Genomic DNA, 24,038 nt, shown 5'->3' on the forward strand with positions numbered 1-24,038 from the left:
GCTCCCGCCAACCTCCCGCCCACGGCCGGGAGAGCCCCGCTGCTGCTGTCGCCGCCGCCGCTACCGCCACCCCCCCCTCACGCCGCCCCGCCCCGCTGCTGCGCGCTCGCTCGTACCGAAGCCCGGTGCGGCGGTGGGCGTCATGGTGCGCTCGCTCAACTCCATCGTGGCCGTGTGCCAGAACATGGGCATCGGGAAGGACGGCAGCCTGCCCTGGCCGCCGCTGAGGTACCGCGGGTCTAGCGGGGGTCTGCCCGCTGGGGCGGGCGGGCGGGTGGACGAACTACAGCTCCCGGCGTGCAGCGCGGCGCGCTCCCGCAGGCGGGCGCTGCCGAGCCGCGCGTTGCACGCTGGGAGCTGTAGTCGGGAGAGGCGATGCGCGACAGGGCGGGAAAAAGTGCCCGGCTTGGCGGTTGGCGGGACCGCGGCCGGGGCAATGGCTGCCGGGCCGTGCTGGCGAGCCCCGAGGGGCTCGGGGAGGCCCGTCGGCAGCTCCCGGCTGCGGGTTCTCTCGCATGGAGGAAAAGCCGAGGCCAAAGGTCTCACTTCAGGCATGGCAGCAGGCCGGGCCCCGACCAGCCTCTCCTCTCCGGACACTGGCACTTGCGTTTTATGTTTCTTTTTCCAATTAGAGAAATGTACCTTATTCTTGAACAACGTTGTAATGCTCTTCTTGTTCTCTTGCCAGGAATGAGTACAAGTACTTCCAAAGAATGACTAGTACATCCCGTGTGGAAGGTAACAATGTACTCGTTCCCGAGGTGTGCCTCTACTTAGTAACATTAGTCTGTGTGATATAAGTCATGGAAAAGACTGGTAAATTTACTTTTCCCTGACTTAAAAGTCCTGCTTCTGCAAACAGCCTGCCCTTCCCCCTCTTCCACTGCCTCACAAGTATTTTAGCCCTTTGTAAATATGTCATCTGCAGATAGTTTTGGATAGATGGTGAAACTGGAGATGAGTCAGATGTTTTAGGGCTGCAGGTGATTTGTAAATAAAAAGAATTTCAAAGTCCTGTTTACCCAGCAGGGTAGAAACTTCACCTACCTGTCTTTACCTACAATTCCAACCCTGAATAAGTTAAAAATGGAAAGGTTTTTATATGCTGATAAATTAGCAGAGGGTTTTTTCAGGCTGTATTAGCTTATCTAACTTGTTTGCTGTAGCTCAGCCTTGGCCATTTGTTCCACCCCTCTGACCCTTGTGACAGTAATTTTGCTTGATTTTCTGAGTGCTGAGCCATCCCAATACGCCAGACAACCCTCACCATACTGACACAGCAACAGTACTGCAAACGTATGCACTATATCTGTACACAGTGATATGCAGCCATACTGGTAATAGGCAGCAGTAATGTTCAGGCCCAGTGAGACCTTTGCAGCAAAGTAATATAGACTATCGATTAGGTGAGATAAAACCAGTTATTGTGGGGTGAAAATCAGCACAAAGAGATAGGAATGCAAAAGATGAAAACAGCTAATTTGTTCTGACTGGGTACTTATCGCTCCCAGAAGAGACAAGTCTTGCCGCATTGCACCCATTCCTCTTTCACACTGACCTTAGTGCTGGTTTGACATTTCCTTACAGTTTTAATTCTCTAACCCAGTAGACTAGGCTACTGGGTGTCTGTGGGGACTGCTAGTACGAGGTGCATGGAGGCATTGGGAAAGGAGGCATAGGACCTCACTGTGTCTGGTGGAATCAGAGCCATGAGAGACAACAGGTTTATCCTCACATTTCTGCTGCTTCTCTGTTTGCTAACATGGACACTCTCTTTCCTGTGGGGTTTTTTTCATGCTTCTGTTAAAACTGCTGTCTAGCAAAACTCACTTGTTTGCTAAAACTTCAGGGCATCCTAACGTGTGCCTTTGTTTTAATGAAGTGACCTGTTACATACTCTGATTTGGAGGTCTGTTCCATATTCCATGAGGAATGCCTAATCTCATTTTGCAGCAGTCTTAAATGAAGGATTTTACTTATGTTTTGGAGATCTGATTCAGCCCATAGCAACCTTAGGTACAAAAAAGGCAGAACACAATTGTAAATCTTTTTTTATGTCTGCAAGTTGCATCCTACCTGGCACAAAAAACCCGTAATCAAAAAAATGTTTTAAATACAGTTTAAAGGAAAAATTTTGCTCCATCCTGCCTGCACATCTTTTGATAAGCTATGACCTTAAATGCTAGGCAGTTAAGTTGCTTCTTAATTGGCTATGTTGCCATAAATCTTCACAGCAGGGATATCACCATTGGCTCAAAAAAGTCATGAGATTTTTCAAAGTAGGAAGAATACAGTGGAGAAGCCTCACCTGATCTTGCTTTTAGTCTGGTTGCATACCTGCACTGACCACTGCTGTAAATTAGCTATTGCTCTAGACAAATCTTTGTTCTGACTGTGTAGGTATCCCAGTGTGAATCTTTAGTAAGAAAATACATAGATTTTTCAGAACACGTGCATTTCCTACAGCAGTGGTCCCAGTGGTCTGTGCTAACGTATCTAAACAGACACTGCAGGATGCCTCTTGGAAAATTGCTGATGAAGCTTATCGGCAGGAGAAGGGTCTTTAAACACTGCTAACAAAGAACTGGAGCATCAGTTCTCTGATGTGATCTAGTAGATCCAGCCTCTCTCAGATCAAGAAGCAGGGAGGATAGCTGTGAACAAATATTGTTTTCTTTTCTCTAAAATCTCTCCCACTGTGCAGCACTTTAAAAAACTTCCTGTTACCTTTTGTGAGTCTCAACCTCTGTTTATTTCTCTGACAACTCCATTTGCTCATAAAGAGAAGCCCTCTTCTTAGCAGGGTATGTATAAGAGATAATCAAGTTATGAATGTTCGGGTTTGGTCAGAAATTATACTTATGGGTGAATCCTAGAATATGACAGAACACCTGTTGCACTTCTGCTTTGGATTTAATTTGTGTGGTTCTTCTGCTAAAAGTTATCCTTTTACCTGGCTTTTTTTTTTCTTAAATAACACTCAGAGCTGGCAATTATTCTTGATTGTATAACTGGAATGATAAAACATGCAAACACAGAAGTTGATTACTGTATACTGCTCGGATTTATACAGAGAACAATTATGTTATTTTGACACTAAGAGGACTCTTGAGGGTGTGAGCTGGTCTCACACACAGAGATTAATTTGGCTGCATAATTATAGCAGAGCCAATGTATGTATAATGCATGTAATGGGCAGTGACATGTCTTTTTTGATCTTCTTTCAATTATAAGTTTATAGGTGTCCATAAGACTACTTTGGTGTCAACTGCTTGACAAGTTGTTGAGGCCACGAGCTTGTTCTTCTCTGCATGTGACTAATTTGAGAATCGGGGCCTAAGCTTGTATTCTGTTAACTGCTGAAATGGAGTTTGGGAGGGAAAGTCCAGCAGTGTCACTAAACAAGCAAAACAAATTTGTGACAGAGCAAAAATACCCTTTAAATAAGTGTTTTCTCTCTTACCCAGGTAAACAGAATGCACTGATAATGGGTAAAAAAACCTGGTTCTCCATTCCTGAGAAGAATCGTCCTCTAAAAGGCAGAATTAATATAGTGCTCAGCAGGGAGCTCAAGTATGTATGATGAATAATAGGCCTGTAAAAGAAACAAAAAGTCTGCACCTAAAAATGTGTGTAGCAATACATCATAAAGTGTTCTAAATGTAACATTTTTGATATCTGGTTAGGAAGCATCTCTCCTATTGGTTCTGAGTGATATCACTACTTTATCTTTAATTTTTTAATTATTATTTTTATTTCTTTTATTTTTTAATTAATTCACAAGATGATTGTCATTACTTTGCATAATAAATACTACTCCTAGCTCTACACACAAACCATCTGACAGTTGTCAGCAGTCTTTCTGACTCATGTATTAAACTATATTTCTCTAGTTCCTGGTTTGATTGGTGGCTCTTCATCCATTTTTTGAAGTTTATTTTTATTAGAATTTAAGGGAAAATAACAGTCCTTTTTCAGAGCTCTCCTCTTGAGAAGTCATCCAAATATTCTTAAACAAAAATGTCCACTTATGGTGGTTTATCGCTTTGGAGGATGGTGGTAGCTTTGGGGCTGAATATGTAGTGGAGTGGGGGATAGGGGTTTTCTGACCAGTTTTATTGAATGAAATACTAATGTTCTAGAATTCAAGTAAAAGTCTATATTTAATTTTATAGGTATCTAAAATTCTCAGTTACGCTTTTTAAAAAACATGATATAAAATTTCAGATCTGTAATTTATAATGCCTCTTAAGTCACAGTTATGATTAAACTGTGATTTGTTAGACAATCCTGGAGTCAGATGAGAATTCTAACATAGTTTAGTAATTACAGATATTTCAAAATAATTAACTTATGTGAAACATTTAGTTATTTGTGAATTCAGCAAAACACATTGTATGTCTAGATTGTATTGGTTATCATGTTGAATGGTTCTTTAACTATTTAATAATAAAACTTTGCTTTTTCTAGGGAAACCCCACAAGGAGCACATTATCTTTCCAGAAGTCTGGATGATGCTTTAGCTCTTTTGGATTCACCAGAGTTAAAAAGTAAAGTAGACATGGTTTGGGTCGTCGGAGGCACTTCGGTTTACAAGGTACATTTAGAGTACTCCTAAATTACTCATACTCTGTGATGGGATGAGGGTGGCTCGAGTTCCTATTACTTCCATGTTAAGAAGTCCTGTTTTCTTCACATGACCCAGCAAATTCCAGTGATTCCAACAGAACAAGTCTTGGAGAGTAAGATTTCAACTCAAAAGTTTAAAATACCTGTCCATGTAACCAGATGTTGCTCTTGCTAATGATCCAGTGTCATACAGTCATTGTGCTTTTGAGATCTTTTCTTAAATACACAAATTGCTAGGTTTTTCAACCAAAACCCATATTGTTATGTTTATTTTACTGAGGTAGTACTGATTCTGCAGAGGATGTGGTAAAAAAAGGAAAAATGGTCCAGAATTTTTAGCCAGAGTATGACACTTTATACAGGTAAAGGAAGAGGATTTAGAGCAAGCTGGCAGGTGATGGTGTCAGCAATAAAGGGAGATAAATCAAACAGCAAAAAGTAGCACTCACTCTGTTTTCCCGTCCAGCAACCAAACGTCTTTACTGTTCCCACTCCCTGGGTTTCTCTTAGTGTCTAGGGTGTTTCAGTATTCAGGTGCTTGTTTAGGTTCCAAGAGAACAGCATGTGTGACTTTATTTTCAGGACCATCTTTGCACAGACAGCCCTGTATAAACTGTCCTGTTTCCCACAAGTGCAATATTCTTCCTGTCCTTAACTAAGATAATAGCTGTGCAGTGTGAAGGTCTAGAGTAAAACCTGTCTTGTCACCCTGTATTTCCTCAGCCATCTTTCTCTCTTGCCCCAAATCCTTCCTCTCATTTTCCATTTACACACACGTAAAGTTTAGTCAACTCTCCGTGCCTCCACCCACATCCCTAGAGTCGTCCTTTCAGCCCCTACAGTCAGGGTTCTGGCTTTGAACTCTCAGTTGATTTTGTCTTCTTTTTTAAGTTCTCATATAATTTGTATTTATTGTCAGACAGTACCACACAAAAGATTATGGTCATCAACCCTAGTTTTGTTCATATCAAATCAGGAGAATATGGAATAAAAACAGCAGTAAGCATTCTTCTGATAAAAAAAATCTTAATTAAGAATTGGAAAGCAATTTTTTTTTATAGTGAAGGAAACAGTTCTGCTGACCTTTAGTCATTACAGGTATGCTGGGAAATACACTCCACTTCTTGTTTGGCTCTTGGACTTCAGGTGTGTGATGAAAATGTGATCATGCTCCTGGTAGCACATTAGGGATGATAATACGCTTTGTATATTTCTTGCCTTTGCAGTTTGTGCCTTTCATGAAGCTCTTCCCTGTGTCTTAGGGAATGCATCTTTTACAGTAAAAAAAGTAAAGTAGTTAGATATTGCTAAGGTTGTAAGAAAAATAAGAGACATATGCAAATAACCTGTAAAACACTTCTATTCCTCTTTGTTTTTTAATGTTTTATAAACACTTTTGTGTGTGGTGAAGTCCAACACATATTTGATGTCCAAATACATTCAGTCTATAATCAGCTATTATCATACAGGAGTAACCTGTCCTTCACTCTCAGCCACTAAAATCACAGAATCACAGAATGACAGAATTGTCTAGGTTGGAAAAGACCTTGAAGATCATCTAGTCCAACCATTAACCTAACATTGACAGTTCTCAACTACACCATATCCCTCAGCGCTATGTCAACCTGACTCTTAAATACCTCCAGGGATGGGGATTCCACCACCTCCCTGGGCAGCCCATTCCAATGCCTAACAGCCTGTTCTGGAAAGAAATACTTCCTAATATCTACTCTAAACCTTCCCTGGTGCAACTTGAGGCCATTCCCTCTTGTCTTATCGCTCATTACTTGGTTAAAGAGACTCATCCCCAGCTCTCTGCAACCTCCTTTCAGGTAGTTGTAGAGGGCAATGAGGTCTCCCCTCAGCCTCCTCTTCTCCAGACTAAACAGCCCCAGTTCCCTCAGCCGCCCGTCGTATGACATGTGCTCCAGACCCTGCACCAGCTTTGTTGCCCTTCTCTGGACACGCTCGAGTCATTCAATGTCCTTTTTGTAGTGAGGGGCCCAAAACTGAACACAGTAATTGAGGTGCAGCCTCACCAGTGCCGAGTACAGGGGTAAGATCCCTTCCCTGTCCCTGCTGGCCACGCTATTTCTGATACAATCCAGGATGCCATTGGCCTTCTTGGCCACCTGGGCACACTGCTGGCTCATGTTCAGCCGGCTGTCAGTCAACACCCCCCAGGTCCCTCTGACAGCTCTCCAGCCACTCCTCCCCAAGCCTGTAGCACTGCTGGGGGTTGTTGTGGCCGAACTGCAGCACCCAGCATTTGGCCTTATTGAAGCTCATCCAGTTGGCCTTAGCCCATCGCTCCAGCCTGTCCAGGTCTCTCTGCAGAGCCTCCCTACCCTCGAGCAGATCAACACTCCCACCCAACTTGGTGTCATCTGCAAACTTACTGAGGGTGCACTCGATCCCCTCATCTAGATCATCAATAAAGATGTTAAACAGGAGTGGCCCCAAAACCAAGCCCTGGGGGACACCACTCGTGACCGTCCGCCAACCGGATTTAACTCCATTCACCACAACTCTTTAGGCCCGGCCATCCAGACAGTTTTTTACCCAGCAAAGCGTGTGCCCATCCAAGCCTCGAGCAGCCAGTTTTGCCAGGAGAATGCTGTAGGAAACGGTGTCAAAGGCCTTAATGAAGTCAAGGTAAACTACATGCCTGCTTCCAGGCAGTAAGTAACAAGTTTATTTCTGGAGACGTATTCTCTTCAGATTGCGTGTAATTGCCCAGCATGAGCAAGAGACTGGATTTGGCTTCTGCCTGTAATCTTGCAGGATGCTTAGTGTGATCAGAAGCATTCAACCTTTCTGTGCAATGGCAACATACTGATCTAGTGCTGCAGAGAGTGATTATTTTTGCATGTTCTTCCAGGAGCATCGGTGTTGTAGACTTCTAACTTAACTATTTTTCCACTGTCTGCTGATATTTGGTAGAAGACAATGCCATTTTTTAGACTATTACTTGCCAATACTTAGATTATAAATAGGCAGTTATGATCAAGAGTACTTTTGCAATATATTTGTGCTGATCAGCATAAGGGAGTATGACTTGAAATTTCAACTGTTTTCCCCCTTTCAGGCATCTACTCAGGACGTTTCAAAGGAATATTTAATTCATTAGGGAGAAATCCAACAGTTTCATACAGATTCCTGAATTCAAACTAGCTTTGTGGTCTTAATTAAAAGGGTTTGATGGAAACCATACACCTCTACCAAAACTGCAGGTAGTATTTCTAGTGCCTGTATTAAAGATTCACAAAGGATTACAGGAATATCTCCATTATACCATGTAGAAATGTGTGGGAAGTAAAATAGCAATTGGTAATTGAAGTGAATAATTTTATTCAGTAGTTGTAGGTATTTGCTTTTAAAGCATTATTTTGATCTTACTAATTTGTATGGCGCAAAGGTTTAGAACTGATTGTGTATTAGTACAAGCCTGTGATGGAGGAAGTGTCTGTAACTACTTCAGCAGGTAGGTGCATTAGGTAGTGCTGAGGACGTGATGTTTCCACTTTTAGCGCTTTGGGGAGTTTAACCCAAAGTTTGGATCTTTCAAACCAGGTAGAGCTTTATGAGGGCAGACATTGATGAGGAGAGCAGCCCACTCTGGAAAGCACCATACTTTTCATCTGCTTCCTGCAGATGATCCCAACCACCATCAACCCTTTTCTATTCCTGATCTTGTACCTGTCTCCTCCTGCTCATTTACAAGTTAACACTACCACGCCTGCTGTGAGTAAACCTCTTCTGCATCTGAGCGTGGCCACGCAGCAGTGCACTAGAGAGCTGTTTTGCACCAGGAGGAGCTAGTCCATTATGCTCCAAGTAAGAAGAGCACCCAGACTCTGTACAATGTCATTTAAAATGCTGCTTACTAGACCTAACACTTTAAAGAAGGACAGACTAGTATAAGTAATCTTACATCCCTGTAAATGTTGGGATCTTCAAGTTGTGTGGCACTGAACGAGCCTCCAAGCCATGTGCAACATACTGCGTGGGCTCTGTCTGTAGAAAGCACTACCCTATTTTTGTCATTCAAGCTGTTACAGGACTTTCTTACAAGAAAACAAGTCTATTCATCATTTCTGCTGTCAAACAGAAAGGATGTTCACATGAGAACTTCCTGCTGCTCTTTCAGATAAGGACACGCAGGTGGTATAGTTGTCTGTACCAAGTGGGAGCTGCCTGCAGGCTCCTCTGTTACAGTTCTCTGGCTAGGCTTATCCTGTGGCCAAGGAATATGCACAGCACAGTACAGGCCTGGGTCTATTCAGGTTAATTGTTATGTGGATCACTAACTCCTTAATGTAGAGTGATCTTTCAGTCAGGATCACTACAAAAGGGAACAACAAGCTCACGCATGCACCCATTGCACTTACTTTGGGCGGGCTGCTTTGACAGCCTGTCACGGGCTGGTGTGGATGTCTTGAAGGATGAGTGGGGAATAATGGCATTCTTGGAATCTTCACTGTAGCTGCTCTGCCCTAGCTGATCTGCAGTCCTTGGCACAGGGGTTAAGTCCAGGCTGGTGACATCCTGGAAATTTAGAAGAAAATGCAGAATGTATTGAATGTGAGGGCACACAGCTGAGGCCATCTGTCAAGAGCTACTTCAAATAGCTACTGCTATTGCCAGACACTTCCAGAGTCCATATCATTATTCAAGAGGGTGACTTGTCCTGTGGAGCCTTTTAACACAGCTCCTAACCTTAACAACTTCTGATCAGTGAATCAGTTTGGGATAGGGGGGTCCACTGTGATCAGGGTTGTCACTGAGCAATGAGGAGGGATCATGTGCACAGTCTTCCAGGCCTTTGCTTTGGTTTCCAACACCCTTAGTAGGTGCTCTGGGCAGCACCCACATCCCAGCTGGGTTCTAGATCCAGGGCAGCAAGCCTGAAGGGTTACCAAGGGTGGCTCATGAACTCAGACAGATTCATACATGTTTCAGGAGGTTTCCAAAGAACCTCCGACTGAAAAGGGATGCTGGCACCTTCTTTCAGCACAGGGTCATTCAAGGTGTTTGAACGCCCACCTTATCTGAAATACTGCATCCTGTCTGTCTCATGCTGCCCTGCCCAGATACCATGTTGAAACACAAGCCTGGCTTATCTGGAGAGTTGTGCCACGGTGGAGCATCCAGCTGCCTGAGTGCAGAAGGGTCCTCTTCAGGACATGGGTGTCCAGCTTGTCTCTCAATCTCAAGTACAGATGGCTGCTGTGCCCTGCCCAGCCTCTTAAGAACTGAGGCAAACAAAGGTGCCAGACCATGCACTCCAGGATGGTATTTCAGAACAGGGTGCTACCCTCAGCAACAGAGAGGAAAGGAATGGGATGGAGGCAAGGGACTGCTGCTGTTTACAGCCTCTTCCTCATAGGACTGCAGAGGACCGAGGAGCAAGCCTGACAGTCTCTGAACATTTATAAGGACACAGTGCAGCTGTCTATTGCTTATGGCCATCTTGCCCACTGCCTCTAGGTTCTCAAGGACACAGTTCTCTCCAGGGTGGTGGGAGTATTGGCATAAGCTGCCTCAAGTCCTGTGAAGAACGGAGAAAGGTGAGCTCTGAATAGGGTGGCCATCCAAGTCCTCCTGTAGGTTTTCATTCACGCGTGTTCAGCAGCATACTCTGGGAAACTGTCTCTTCTGGGCCTTGACCTCTACAATAGGAAAAGGCAGAGCAGCTAGAAATTGTAGGCGTTTTGGTGGGGATAGGGAGAGCTGAGTAGAGTATTGGTATTAGGAAGTGAGAGCAGAAAAGATGAAAACAGCTCCCACAGTCTGCTGAGGGTTCAAAAACCTCATGTAGCCTTCATGTTCTTGAATTGACTTGACACTGGTCATCTCATCAGGTTTGTAATCTCCTGATAATAGCCACAAGGTATTACTGTTGCCTCCAGGGAAGCTTTTGGACTTCTCACAGCACAGGTTTGCAAGCACAAATACAGGCTGGACAGAGAATATATTGAGAGCAGCCCTGAGGAGAAGGAATTGGGAGTGGTGGTTGACGAGAAGTGCAACACAAGCCAGCAGTGTGTGCTCGCAGCCCAGAAGGGCAACCGATGTGCTGCATCAAGAGAAGTGTGGCCAGCGCGTTGAGGGAGGGGATTCTCCCCCTCTATTCCACTCTTTTGAGACCCCCCTGCAGTGCTGTGTCCAGCTCTGGGGGCACCAACATCAGAAGGACACGGGCCTGCTCAAGTAGGTCCAGAGGAGGCCACAAAGGTGATCCGGGGACTGGAGCACCTCCCCTGTGAGGACAGGCTGAGAGAGTTGGGGGTGTTCAGCCTGGAGAAGAGAAGGCTTAGAGTGGCCTTTCAGTACTTTAAAGGGGCTACAGGAAAGATGGGGAGGGACTCTTGATCAGGGAATGTAGGGATAGGATGAGGGGTAACGGTTTTAAACTGCAAGAGGGTAGGTTTACATTAAATATAAGGAAGAAAATCTTTCCTGTGAGGGTGGTGAGGCCCTGGCACAGGTTGCCCAAAGAAGCTGTGGCTGCCCCCTCCCTGGAAGGGTTCAAGGCCAGGTTGGACGGGGCTTTGAGCAACCTGGAAAGTGTCTCTGCCCGTGGCAGGGGGGTTGGAACTAGATGATCTTTAAGGCCCCTTCCAACCCAAACCATTCTATGATTCTATGATTTCTTTGGATCTCAGTGTGACACCATACCAGATCTTCTGGACTGTTCTGGATCTCCTGAGTTCCAGAAGGAACTGATGTTGCTATTGATTGTATGGATGAGGAACGAGGAATGTAGCAGCCCAGCAATGGCCAGTAGGTCACAGCAATTATGAAGCTGTTATGCGTCATGAGAGGCACTCCATGATTTTGCGTGAGCACTTGATGTTTTGAGAGCCGTCTGCTGGCTCATGAGTGCTTGTTGTGTGCTGGAAGACTTGTGGTGAATCACTCACTGGTTCTGGCCCTTCAGTCCCTATTAGTGGTTAAAACTTATCAGACATGTTCCTGGAGCAGATTATCTGGCTTGGTTTAATCCGATTGCTCCCCAGTACAACTAAGTCACGGTGAATGGGGACAATTGGAAGATTTATTTCAAAACCACATTTCTGTTCTGAGTGAAGACACTAATGTAGATTTACTCTATGGAGGTATTGTCTCTTAATTGAGAGATTCAGATCTTGGCTTTGACTGAAAAATAGCACTACCTAGAGATCCTAAGGGATCTGCTCAGTATAAATTATATCAGTCTCTTTTAACTGGATTTAAATTGTGTGTTTTAAACTGGTTAAAAACAACATTCAGATTTTACTAGGAATAGGAACTGTAAGTCCAGCACATCCCCAAATATTAAACAGGGACTTTAAAACAAGCAAACAAACAAAAAACCCAACCAGGTGTAGATTTACTTATGTGGATGGTATGGCCTTATGATATGTTGTTTGTAGAGCATTTAATATAAATCTTGCTTTGTAAAAATAACCAAGCACAAATCCCCACCAGTGAACCTACCAGTGGAGAGGGAAAAAAAATAGCAACAAAACTTTAAAAAAAAAAAAAATAATTTATGACTCAGGTCCTCATAACCAAGGCCTCTTTAGTAGCACCAAAACAGGCTATATGTCAAACAGGTTTTTGCCTTGATAAAACAGTTTTTCCTACAGTATTTCCAACATTTAAAATTGTCTTTTCTAATTTATACGTTCCTACTCAGCTTGTTGCTTTCTCAATGCTACAGAAGCAAACAATGACACTCAAGGTCACATTGCTGAAGTACAGAATTGTATTCATGTATTAAATTTGGAGAAGAAACTTGTAATTTCATAACAGAACAAAAACTTCTTTCATAAGAAGTTCTGTTGGTTTTGCTGTTTAGTTAATATCTAGGCTGGCCATAACAGAGAATAGATGCTGGTGATAAATAGTGTTTGGGGAAATTCTTCAACAAAGAGGCTTGAGCTGGAAAATTAAATTTCCAGTAATCTCCAAGGGAAAATTTTATCTAATATTCATGCTCAGGTGTCTTCCTATGTATTAGTATTTGACATATTGTGTTTGGTAATCTACCCCCTTTCATTCTTCAAAATTATTGAATTATGAAGTTGCTATTCATATTTAGTGCAGCAGGTCTCTAGCAGATGATTAATTACCCTCTTAGTTTCTTGACTAAGCATATAAGCTTCACTGGGTTCTGAATGCCCTGAGTGGGTTGTGAATGCCACATTTGCTAAGCTTCGAATCTTTGCTGTACCATAAGGATCACTTCACTATTAACAATTTGAGACACTAGTTTTATTGTGATTTTTTTCAAGCCTGCCAAAATTTTACTAGCTAATACTAATATATTAAAATATACATTTTGAAGATTACATTTTAGTATGTCTGAACTTCTTGTAAACTATAAAAGGTATTAGTAATTTTGCTACCTTGCCTGCATATAAGATAAAGTGGATTTGAGCTTCGTACCTATTGGAATGATTTTAAGCTGCGTACCTATTGGAAGAGAGACTAACACCTATGTTACCATGTTTCTGAAGTGTTGCATTCAGTCTGAGATGTGACCGAGGACTGAAATCCACTTACAAGGGAGCTGTACCAGCAGCTCATTTTCCCATGCTGGGTGCTCCCCTCTTGCAGGTTGTAGTGCTGCTGCTCCCTTCGAACGGCGCTCACAAAGAGCGGGCTCCTCTGAGCTGCGTGATGCTGTTGACTTGGAGGACGTCACACTGCAGGCGCACAGCTCTATTGTGCTCTGGGAGCAACCAGTGCAAAAAGCTGAGCACTGCATTGGCTTCTCCACTAGTTCTGTTTTAGAGTGAACTAAGTAGTATGGCTTAATCCTATTAACATATTTGGAAGCTGTTAACATTACCTTGTGTAAAGTGAAGACTGAAGGTTGTCGTGGTTGCACTGACCATATGTTTTTTCCCTGTTCCACCAAGCTCATGATAATGTTACTCGATTATGCATGTTTATGGTCCCCAGCAGTTGTTTCCAAGGAAGGTTACTGTCTTCCTGGTGTATATGCAAATGTAACTGTCTTACTTCATTACTGTAAAGTTGCAGAATCCTTCTTTACGGGAGAATTTTCCTGTGTCTAGTTGTGTAGCTTTGTGTAGTTGTCTGAACAAAAAGATGAGAACAGGAAGACAATTTTCCTGTATTCCTATGACCTCTAGGGTTTTTTTGAGAAATGGTTTGAGCATTTTTAGTGCGATTCCCTAATATCCAGTGGCAGGGTCACAGCATTACAGGTGACAGCACTGACATCCCATAGAGATTTATGTTTTGTAAAAATAAATCCATTACTATTGTATTCATGCCTGCAGTGGCCAATACTTCTTGCTCTTACCTAGTTATGAGTAAAATTAGAGGAAACAAAACTATGGTATTAGCAATGGACTAGTGGATTAACTAATAATTTCTTTTAAAAGTTTAAGAATTTTCTGAAATTTAGCATCTTAATACTTTCACAGACTTCAGAGGGACATATCCAGCTTTTCCAGTATAGTCTTCAAATTAAAGTCAGAGGATTTTTGTGTGGAAGGAACGTGGTAATATTGCTATTACTCCTAAACAAGCTTTTTGTGTGCTCATTCTTGTGAACAAATGTATTGATTTGACATTCCTCTGGGAAAAAATAATGACTAAAAAAGGTTAATATATGAGTCAGTTGCAGACACAAATCATGTGTCTGTGAAAGGTTGTTGCTTTTCAAGTTCTTTTTCAAAGATGCTTGCAGAGATCATAGAGGAAAAGATTTAAAAGACCCTCCTTTAAGACTAACACACAGAAAAGTGTAGTGACTAAAGTGTATCTGTTTCTACAAGGGCAAAATGGGTAGGCTTTTCAGTAAAGGTTGTAGAAGAATTCTGTTGAACTTGCTTTTGTCCCTGGCAGAGAACTCATGGTGGGAGCTACCACAGTGTCTCCTTCACTAGGCTTAGCCTTAGTGTCTTGGGAAGGAAGGGCTGTTACCTACCTCACTAAGCTGAGCCCTAGCGGTGTGGGAAGAAAGGATTTTTGAAAGTATTGAGTCTCCTGTTTATCACCGCAACTCTCCTAATAGCCGAAGTTTAAATTAGGCAAGTCCTTTTACTTAGGTAAGATCTAGAACTTTGTGAGATCTCCAGCTGTTAGATTTTTTTTAATGTATAAAATATATTTTTTAATACTCTGTGGCTTCAAAATGCAGTTTGCCTATATGATCCAATACAATTAAAGGGTTGAAAAACATAATGCAAATAAACCCACTGTTTATTTTGAGATTTTCTCTTTCATAGTGTTCTCCTATTTTGTTTGGATTGTCAATGTCGTCTAGAAAGACACTTGAAAAATAAGTGCCTCACATAGTTACTTAGGCTGTTTTACTTATGTAATTAGTAGAAGATGAGAAAGCAGGAGGAGTGTGTGTGTGTATACTAAAACTTGTGAATTTTTAAATGACTAGAAATAATTGGTTCCTTCTACAGCAGCTGGTTGCTATGCCCACTAGTTTACAGTGGTTTGGTGATTAGATCTATAAAACATTAGGTTTCCATATAATGCTTCTGAAAATACTTGTAATACACAGCTATTCTTTGTTGCAGAGCTTCAGGGCTGTTTTAACTCGTGTTCTACAAAGAGAAACTAATTCAAGGTAATGGTCCTGCACGTGCAGACATAATCTAATCTTCTATGGCTGTCAGTCCAATGCAGCTGGAAATTATGGGGAAGATGATCCTTAGGTCATCTCCTTTTTGCTGTATGCTTCAGAGGCAGGACTGGCAAGGATTTCTTGGAAGTGAGCAAAAAGATGAGGGTATGCTAAAATCTTCACAGGGTTATGAAGGTACCTGTGAATAATAAAGGACTGTTGTTCACATACTGAACCACATATGGAGGTACATGGGACAACAGGAGGGATCCTGACACCTCAGCTCTCCTGTCCTCCCTCTTGTGGAAAGTCATCTCTGCTTGAGGAGTGATTCTGGTGTTTCTGAGAGCTCAACAGCCACAGTTTTCATAGGCTGTGCTTTAATGTGAACCAAAAATCAGCATTGCTTTTCCCTATTGCATCAGGCAGTAATATCTTAAAGGGTTCAGTAGCTGCTACACAAGGAGGTGAGCCTGTGTGGAGAGCAAACACATATGCACCTCCTGAGGGAAACCAGTGCAGCTACAAATACAGTTCAAGGATAACTGAGTGGAGTAAGAGGGAAAAACATAATAAATTAAAATTGTACCAAGAATGACTTTGAGACCCAGCGTGGCAATGGAGTGAGAGGAATGTAATGACCATGGAGTGAGGAGGCAGATTTTTCAAATTTACAGAAGCATGAGCTCAGAGACATCATCATTTTGTTTCAAAATCTTTTCCTCTTGCTGTGATACAATTATTTCCAACAAGTCCTCTCCTACTATCTATCTTTTCCATCACGTGTGTTATCCTCACATTTACAAAATATGCAAACCTAAAAAAGGCAGCACTGATCTCCTACTTATTGGAAATTATTTGTCTATTGAATATTGTACTAACTATTGTGCTGGTCACTAGAAATATATTTAGTTATTGCACATTCTGTTTAAATATTCAAGATGATTTACAGCTATACTTTCGTATTATGTATATGTTACATTAAAACAAAGTCATATACACCCTATTCTGTTCCTTAGAGTAAATATACATAATGCGTATTTCCATGATTAAATTCAGAGTATGTCAACATTCTATCAAATCAGCACTATACATCCCCTAACTTGTTTTCTGTACCAAAAAAGGTGGTGAAACTGATGGATTGGGCTGAACAGTGCAAGAGTGAATTGAATGTCAGTGAGGAACTACTTTAATCCTCATGAAAATGTCAGAGTTGTGATAAAGCTCCTTCCCCATCCTGCCAGTTCCATAGCAGTAGTTTGCAGAGGCGGTGTCAGAGTACAGTTCTTTCTGAACAGGTTCCTTTAGAGACGTCACAGGTGGAAGGTTTCATGTTTGATACAAAATTTACTTATCTGACATTTTCTGAATTTACTGTCAGGGAACATGGAGAACCAGGTGCTCCCAAAGGGATGGGAGCTGGGACCCATGGGCAGTAACCTGGCTGGCCTGACAGGGCCCTCACCAGCCAGGGCTTGTGGTGCTGAGGCAGGTTCATGTGGCAGGATCGGGCCCCGTGAAGGTAACTAGAGTCAGACGTAGCCCTGGGATGACTAGACAGGGCCATGGGGACAGGCCAAAGCCAGGTCAGGATGTCAGCTTATGGTGCGCTTCAACTATGCACTTAAATGCCAATACAGGTGAAAATTACACGTAGCAGGGTAGAGCAACCAAAATATAAATTCAAACCACTTTAACAAATGTGTTTCTCCTTGCCCGTTGCTGTAATATGCTCACTGTCATGACACGGGGCATTCTCAGCTGCTAAAAAGAAGTATGTGGGTTGAAACCAACTCAAGCCTGTTGCTCTTCTCCAAGTTGTTTTTGTTTGTTGTTTAGTATTCATGGGCCATGTAGACAGGCAGACCCCAGAGCTGGTCTGGCTAACTCAGGAAGCATTTGCACTTTTTTTACTAACTTGAGGACAAATATTTATACAGCTGGTTGGTTTACTCAAGTAATGCAACCATTTATTGAGAATGGAGGTCACCCTCTGGTCCCCTTCATGCTAAGTTCAGCTTTCTTTGCAGTATCTCCATATGCTCTTCCCTGACCTGTCCTGTGGGTACAGCGTTCTTGCTGAAGCTGAATTCCCATAGAGCTGGACAGGAAGTTGATTTATTCTTCTACTACAAAACAAAAGTATCTGTTTAGAGGACACTGTATGTTTTTATTTGTGAAGCAGATTATTCTTCTGTCATTCTGCAGGTATATGTTTCTCCTTTTACCTCCCATCCTTATTTAAAGAAAGAAAAAGTGTCTTATATACAAACTGGATGAACACTAGCTCGGTGCTTTTGGATGCTGGTGTGCTGTGACTTACCCCTTCCATTTCAAGTCATTCTCTAGTAATAGAGCAGCTTTTCTAGAAACTAACTTTTCAGCAGCGATACCAATTAATTTTATTGGGTTACATTTGCTATTACTTGGTTCCTGTACTTGTCAAAGTAGTACCTAATAGCATGCTGCATGGTGAATCACCTTTAACAAAGAGCATTGCTCATTGCCAATTTAAGGGAAGGAGAGAAACAGCTGTAAGCTTTTCAAAAATATGTTGTAACCAGGCACCAGTATAGCTTTTAATGGGTTATTTTAATGCCAAGAAAGTCTGGAAGAGGTGACTTTTCAGTCTGATCAGAGACAAAACATCTTTTTTTAACTCCTGAGTTTGTATGAATTTGTTAGTGAGGAACTCACCGAACAGGCGTCTTCAAAACTTTTTCATCCAAGAAGCTTGGAAACTTCATTGCTGTTGTTAAAGTTATGTAACTTTAAATGCATATTATCACTTTGCCATAATCCAGAGATCAAACTATGAAGTTAAACTGACAGCTAATTTGATCACTGGAATTGCAAAGTAATGCAGACTAAAAATACAATATACATCCTTAGCAGTGATATTCATTAAACATTGGAACAAATTACCTTGAGGTGTGGGCCTCCCCCACCACTTCAAGCTTCCTGTCTTTCAAAGAGGTATGATTCAGAAATTACTCGTTGAGACTAAGCCATACTACTCTTTTCTCACAGGACTACTCATAATTTTTTCTTAATTTCAGTCAGAAGCCCCAAGTTTTGAGAGTAGGTATAGCTGCCACTTAACAGGGTAACTGGCACAAGATGAAATTATCTCTTTAGGAAGTGCTCTTGGGACGAGTCCAAAAGAGGAGATTTAGATTTCAATTTTCACTGCTTTGCTTAAATCCTGTAATATATAAATATAGTAACTGAGTTTGAGTTTTAGATAACATATTTGGTGTGCAATGTACAAGTAGGAAGTAAGACTCTTATCTCTTGGTTCTTTTGGAATGCTGCCATGGTGATGGCTGGTGCAGGCAGAACAAGAATTTGGAGAGTTGGTGGAGAAAACTAGTGGTCCTAATAAGAACTTATACTTGATATTATCTTATCGACTTCAAATAGTGTTGTAAAATAAGAATACTAAAAATTTTAATAAACAACACTAATTCATGCATGATTGAGCTGTTTTACAGGTAACATCTCAATTTTAATTGTTTTTAAAGGCAGCGATGGAGAAGCCAATGAATCATCGATTGTTTGTGACAAGAATTCTGCAGGAATTTGAAAGTGACACATTTTTTCCGGAAATTGACAACAAAGACTACAAACTTCTCACGGAGTAAGTATCAAGCTACATACTAGTCTTATGTTCAGATGGAAGATTTAATAATCTAGTTTGAATGTGTAAGGGTCAAAGTCATGTTTGGTTTTGAGTTAGAGGTGCTTTTCACTCTATTTTTCCCCAGAGACATATTTTACTTAGAACCTGGAATTGCACCACACTCGGCACAGAGGGGTTGTTGGAAGTTGCTGTGTTCTTCAGCCTTCCCATAATCTTTACAGTAAAGAATTGTATTTGTTGGTTTGCTTGAAAAATAATTTTCTTACTGTTTCTCATTTTAGAATTACTCAAATATTTACTAAGCTCTATAACTCTCAATATGTTGTTAGTCAATGGTATTTAGCCTCTGAATGTCTTTGATAAATTGCCAAAGACAAATTAAATGGGTTTGAGCGGGGAGGGTTGAGCCTTTATAGATTTCTAAGGTTATTCCTTTCTCTTGAGAAAATTACTTCTTCCTAACAAACTTAGTAGGAACAAGTATTGAACTGTAAGTTTCTGCCATTCACTGTGGTATCTTCTATGTTATCCTTGTCCTATCCCAGTCATACTTTTATGTCCTCTCCAATGAGATTACATCCAACAGACAGTAGGGAGGTGGCAAAAATTCAAACGTCTGCCTCAAGAACCAGCAAGGAAAGGACCCCTTCCTCTTCCTACTACTCTCGTTTTGGTTCCCAGCTGTTATGGACCAGCAGTGGAGGAATTAGAAATTACAGCAAGTCAAGCTCTCTGCATGGGGCACAGGAATGGATTAGCACTGAAGTGGGGAGGAGAGGTAGGGGCAGGAAAGAAGTATGTGGGAGAGACAAACAAGGTCAGTGGGGACAATGAATCACCCTTGTCAGCTCTAACATGTTCTGAACCGTGCTGTGCCATGTCATCAGCTCACTTCAGTATCCTGATGTCTGACCCAAAGCTTCTCTCTCTCCCTCTTGACTGTTTCTCAGGTATACATTGGCTTTGGCCAGTGTACTGAAATCAGAATTTGGCCTTAAAACATGAGTTTATAAAATAGCATATAATTCCCTCACTAAGTGGAAACCTGAGAGTGTCAAATGTAGTGGATAAAATTTAAAATTTCTCCCTCAAAATCAATGTTACTCATACAAAATCCTTATTCTGTCACAGGGAGCTGAACAGGTTTTTGAAAGTCTCCATTAACAAAAACAGTTTTAGTAAATCTGGAATATAGAGTGATGGTTTAGCCCCTGCTGGGGTCTGAGACCACACGGCCGCTGCCCCTCCCCCACAAAGGGAATGAAATACAAAGCCCCGAGACTGAGATAAGGAAAGGTTTAATACAACAGAGCAACAGCAACACAACAAACAGCAACAATAACAGTGATAACAATGAACAGAGCAAAATATCTACCAATACAGCAGTGAGAGGACCAGATGTATAAAACCACGCGCCCCGCGCTCCTGTGCCAGGATGTGCCACAGGCACACAGGCATGGTATCTGAATAACCCGGCTAGAGCTCCCTCCCCCCACTGCTGGGGAAACTTAACCCTATCCTGGTTAAACCAGGACATAGAGCAACACTTTGCATGGTGGCAATCAGTTACTTTAAGAAGCTGTTGTAGACTTGTGAGAAACCTTCACCTTAGCATTTCCTCTAAATCATCTGAGGAAAAGCAAAGCAAAAAACCCCTTTGCAGACATTTTAAATAACATGTTGGAGGCTTTCATAAAAATGTTGGGGTTTTTTGATTAAGCCAGAAAGGTGGGGATTTTTTTGCATCAGAGTATGCTTTCTTAATTCAAAAAGATGTGTGTACAGGTTGCTGATAGTAGTTGATATGATTCCTAAAAATAGTTTATATTTAGTACACCTGTTGTAAGGATGTTATTTTCATCTCTTTTTTCAAACAGCTCTCTAATTGATTGGATAAATTACAGGTGGCTTATAATGATATTTTTATCTTCTTGTTGACTTTTGCTTTTTGTTCTACCCTCTCTCCAGGTACCCAGGTGTCCCTGCTGATGTCCAAGAAGAGAATGGCATCCAGTACAAATTTGAAGTGTATGAAAAAGCTGTCTTGGCACAATAAATGAGGCTTTCTGTACTTCTGTGTAAGGGCAGGCATTTTAAAACATGAAGTCTTACTGAGTGCAAATGTATATTAAATTATTGCAAGAAAATCCTGCTTGATAGTAACAATGCCTCAGTAGTGAATGATTCCAAATAACATACCCCATATTCTGAATATATACCCTGCAGTGGAAATGTGAGGGTGGTCAGCAGCATGAAAGAGGTAGCTCTAAGAAATATTGCAACTAAGGTTGCATGAGACCTTGCATTGATCTTTACAATCGATGGCGACATCCCTAACAATTCCATGAGTAATGAAAGGCATCACAACCTTTCTACCTAAACAAAGGTTTCAGGTATCTCCTGATTCAAAATGTCCAACACTGAGAAAGCATCAAAACTCCTGAGTTTGACCAGAATGGTATATACATTTGTAACAATCTTTAAAACATACTGATGTAGAGGAAAAGGTAAGCAAGCATAAGAAGAGAAACGGAGACTGGAAGCCTCAGGCAGCTATTGAGGGGTACATTGATCCTTCATGGAAGTCTTCTCATCATCTTGACCATCCTGGGTACGCAGCCTTCTTCAAGCCTTTTGGCTGAAAACACTGACTTACAAATTAATCTGAATGATAAAGAAGTTTTAACATTTCCAATAACTTCACACCTGTGTAAGGGCGTGCTGCTCTTATAAAAATTTGCTGTGTCAGTTTAACCATGGCTATTTTGCAGTATAGGAACATAAGCATTGCTTTCTTAACAGAATCTGGGTTCTTATGTCCCTTCTAAATGTTATCAGTGCAGATGCAGAGTGTTAATTTTGGTGTGATTTTGAATATTCTGTGTCACATACAGATACGGATTATAAGCAGATAGTGGGGTCCTGTTTCCTCTTTCATTAAGCATAGCTAGTATAATAATGTTTTGCATTGCTATTCCCTAAAAGTAGTGAGCAATATATTGATACTACAGTAACACTGATTCTAATGGAATACAATGCCACGTGTTGACTGAAGGTTGTTATGGCCAGTATGATCACAACATGACCAGTAATACTAGTCTGTTGGTATGTTCTGGCTGTGGGCAGTTGGTCAGACAGCAGAGGGCTCCATATACGAAGTGTCATGGAGAGGAGCTGGGTCGTACTGTCCCCATCAGTGCTTCCTCGTGCTGCAGCTGCCACCCTGAGAGTGGTGGCCTACAAGGAGGGAGCTCTGCCTCCCTTTCTTTGCAGATCAGCCTGAGACCAGACGAGTTAAAAAAAGAAGAAAAAAAATAAATAACCTTACCCTCAAAACTTTGCTGACTGTTTACCCAAAGCATTTTAAAAGCATCATCTTGTGAAGCAGTATTGTGGGAGATTCAGGTAATAATGCTCGTCCTTTCGTGTCACACTGGGGCCCAGTCCTAACGTCGGGGAGGGCAGCACTGGCCATCGGCAGGCTTTACACAGGTTATAACTGTGGAGAGGAGTGTAACAGCCCCCAGTTTTCTAAGAGAAGATTAAACCTTGATTTTGCTTGCTTTTGAAAAAGCAAACCTCTTTGATAAGAGGAAAACACTGAGAGTATCTGCTATGAACACCTCTTGAATTTTCCATGGCAATTTACAACATTTAGCTGATAAAAAGGTAATTTTTGCAGCATCTGTTCTGGGTTGTCTCAGTTTTCTCTGTGCTCTTTCTGCATTCTTAAAAATGTAAGTACTTTCCTTAGTTGATCTTCTTGGCCCATGTGTGCTGAGTTTACATCAGTCAATAAAATTAAAACAACAAAGTTAAATGCTTGCATAATACAGCAAGAAGTCTCCTGAGTTTTCATTTGCCAACATCTTGTGAAAGGAAAGGAAAAAGACTGTTACCAGGGGGATGATACTTTTTTTCAAAATATAAGTCACAGTGACCCTGACAAGAGAAAATAAGCTCCCAAAAGCGTTTAATATGTACCAGGTAGTATCAAAAAACAGGTCACTGTTGAAAGCTCTTCACAGCTAGTCTGCAGAGTACTGCGGTTTATGGCAACTGGCTTTTGTTAAAAGTAGAAGCGAAGACTTCATGCGATGTTGGATTACACTGTGATAGTGATGTGGACGTATGTTAGAAAATTTCTACCTAGGCATACATTGCAGGAGGTACTGTTCACAGAGGCCAAAATGTTTTGTAGAACCACAGTGGTTGCAAAGGACTGGGATGTAAGCAAGCCTACTGGGAACATAGATAGTTACTTTGTCTCTTCGGGGACTGACATGGTCCTCTCCAGACTTAAATGTTCCATTTGTCAAATTTTACAACAAATTAAATCAATTTATGATTCGTGGAAATAAGAACTTCTGAAATAACAGCAGTTTCCTACTTAAAACTTCTCAGAACATATTAATGATGCAGTTCCTTCAGTATGCCACTCTGCCAAAAAGATGCATTTGTGTTTGTTTGAGGTTTTGTTTTAATAAAAGCACTGTATTTGGACAGCATCTTTTGCGCCAGAGCTTTCCAATATGCCATACACTTTCCAATCAAGAAACTAGGAAAATGCATTTGATTGCAGTGAAGCTGGGTCCAAAAGAAGTGTGTTCATCCTAATGACAGACCTACCAGCCCCACAAGGTTAGATGCTTACTGTTTCACGACGGATAGGCAGAAGGGTGTAAGTTTGTGTGTTCAGGGAGCACATACAAAGACTCTGCTGACAGGTGTGTTATTTCCAGAAGATGGTTACTTTGCATGGTTTTTAAGTCTCCACCCTTTTAAAGATGCCTCAGAGCTGCAACAAGAAAAATGGTTGCTCTCTTGTTCTAAAGGCCAGAGATAGTAGATGGAGTTTGTATGGGGCCTTTTTCAAAAGCAGTGCTTCGCTGGGTGACAGGTTCATTGAAAAAGCAACAGATACAAAATAAGTGTTTGCTGTTCACCTGAATTGGCCATTGCACCTTTTACCTCCCCATTTATATTTCCCAAGGGAAATATAAATATTTTATACTATGGCTTGAAAAAAACCACCCCTTTGCTCCAAATACAACTTTCCCACGTTTGTTTACTCCCGTACCTCACTGATGTATGATTCTGTGAAAAGCCATAGATTCTCATTATGTCTAGTACAGGGGGAAATGTCATGTTTTTCCCCAG

General features: G+C 41.6%; 1 protein-coding gene across 1 annotated transcript; it reads left to right on the forward strand.

The window, feature by feature from the left end:
* The first annotated feature begins 10 nt into the window (after positions 1-10).
* Positions 11-22,720, forward strand: DHFR (dihydrofolate reductase). Its single transcript, XM_074813810.1, has 6 exons — positions 11-228; positions 689-738; positions 3,468-3,573; positions 4,471-4,597; positions 18,760-18,875; positions 20,847-22,720. Exons 1-6 carry the CDS (start codon positions 143-145, stop codon positions 20,932-20,934), a joined length of 573 nt encoding a protein of 190 aa, XP_074669911.1. The 5' UTR covers positions 11-142; the 3' UTR covers positions 20,935-22,720.
* The last annotated feature ends 1,318 nt before the right edge of the window (positions 22,721-24,038 follow it).

Source organism: Strix aluco, chromosome Z, assembly GCF_031877795.1.
Source record: "Strix aluco isolate bStrAlu1 chromosome Z, bStrAlu1.hap1, whole genome shotgun sequence".
Taxonomy (NCBI): Eukaryota; Metazoa; Chordata; class Aves; order Strigiformes; family Strigidae; genus Strix; species Strix aluco.

Bases quoted from the DNA above. Each gene is read 5' to 3' on its own strand.
- DHFR (XM_074813810.1), top strand. From the start codon at position 143: ATGGTGCGCTCGCTCAACTCCATCGTGGCCGTGTGCCAGAACATGGGC. The intron at 3,574-4,470 runs GTATGTATGATG...TGCTTTTTCTAG, and splicing joins GTGCTCAGCAGGGAGCTCAA to GGAAACCCCACAAGGAGCAC. The intron at 18,876-20,846 runs GTAAGTATCAAG...CCCTCTCTCCAG, and splicing joins GACTACAAACTTCTCACGGA to GTACCCAGGTGTCCCTGCTG.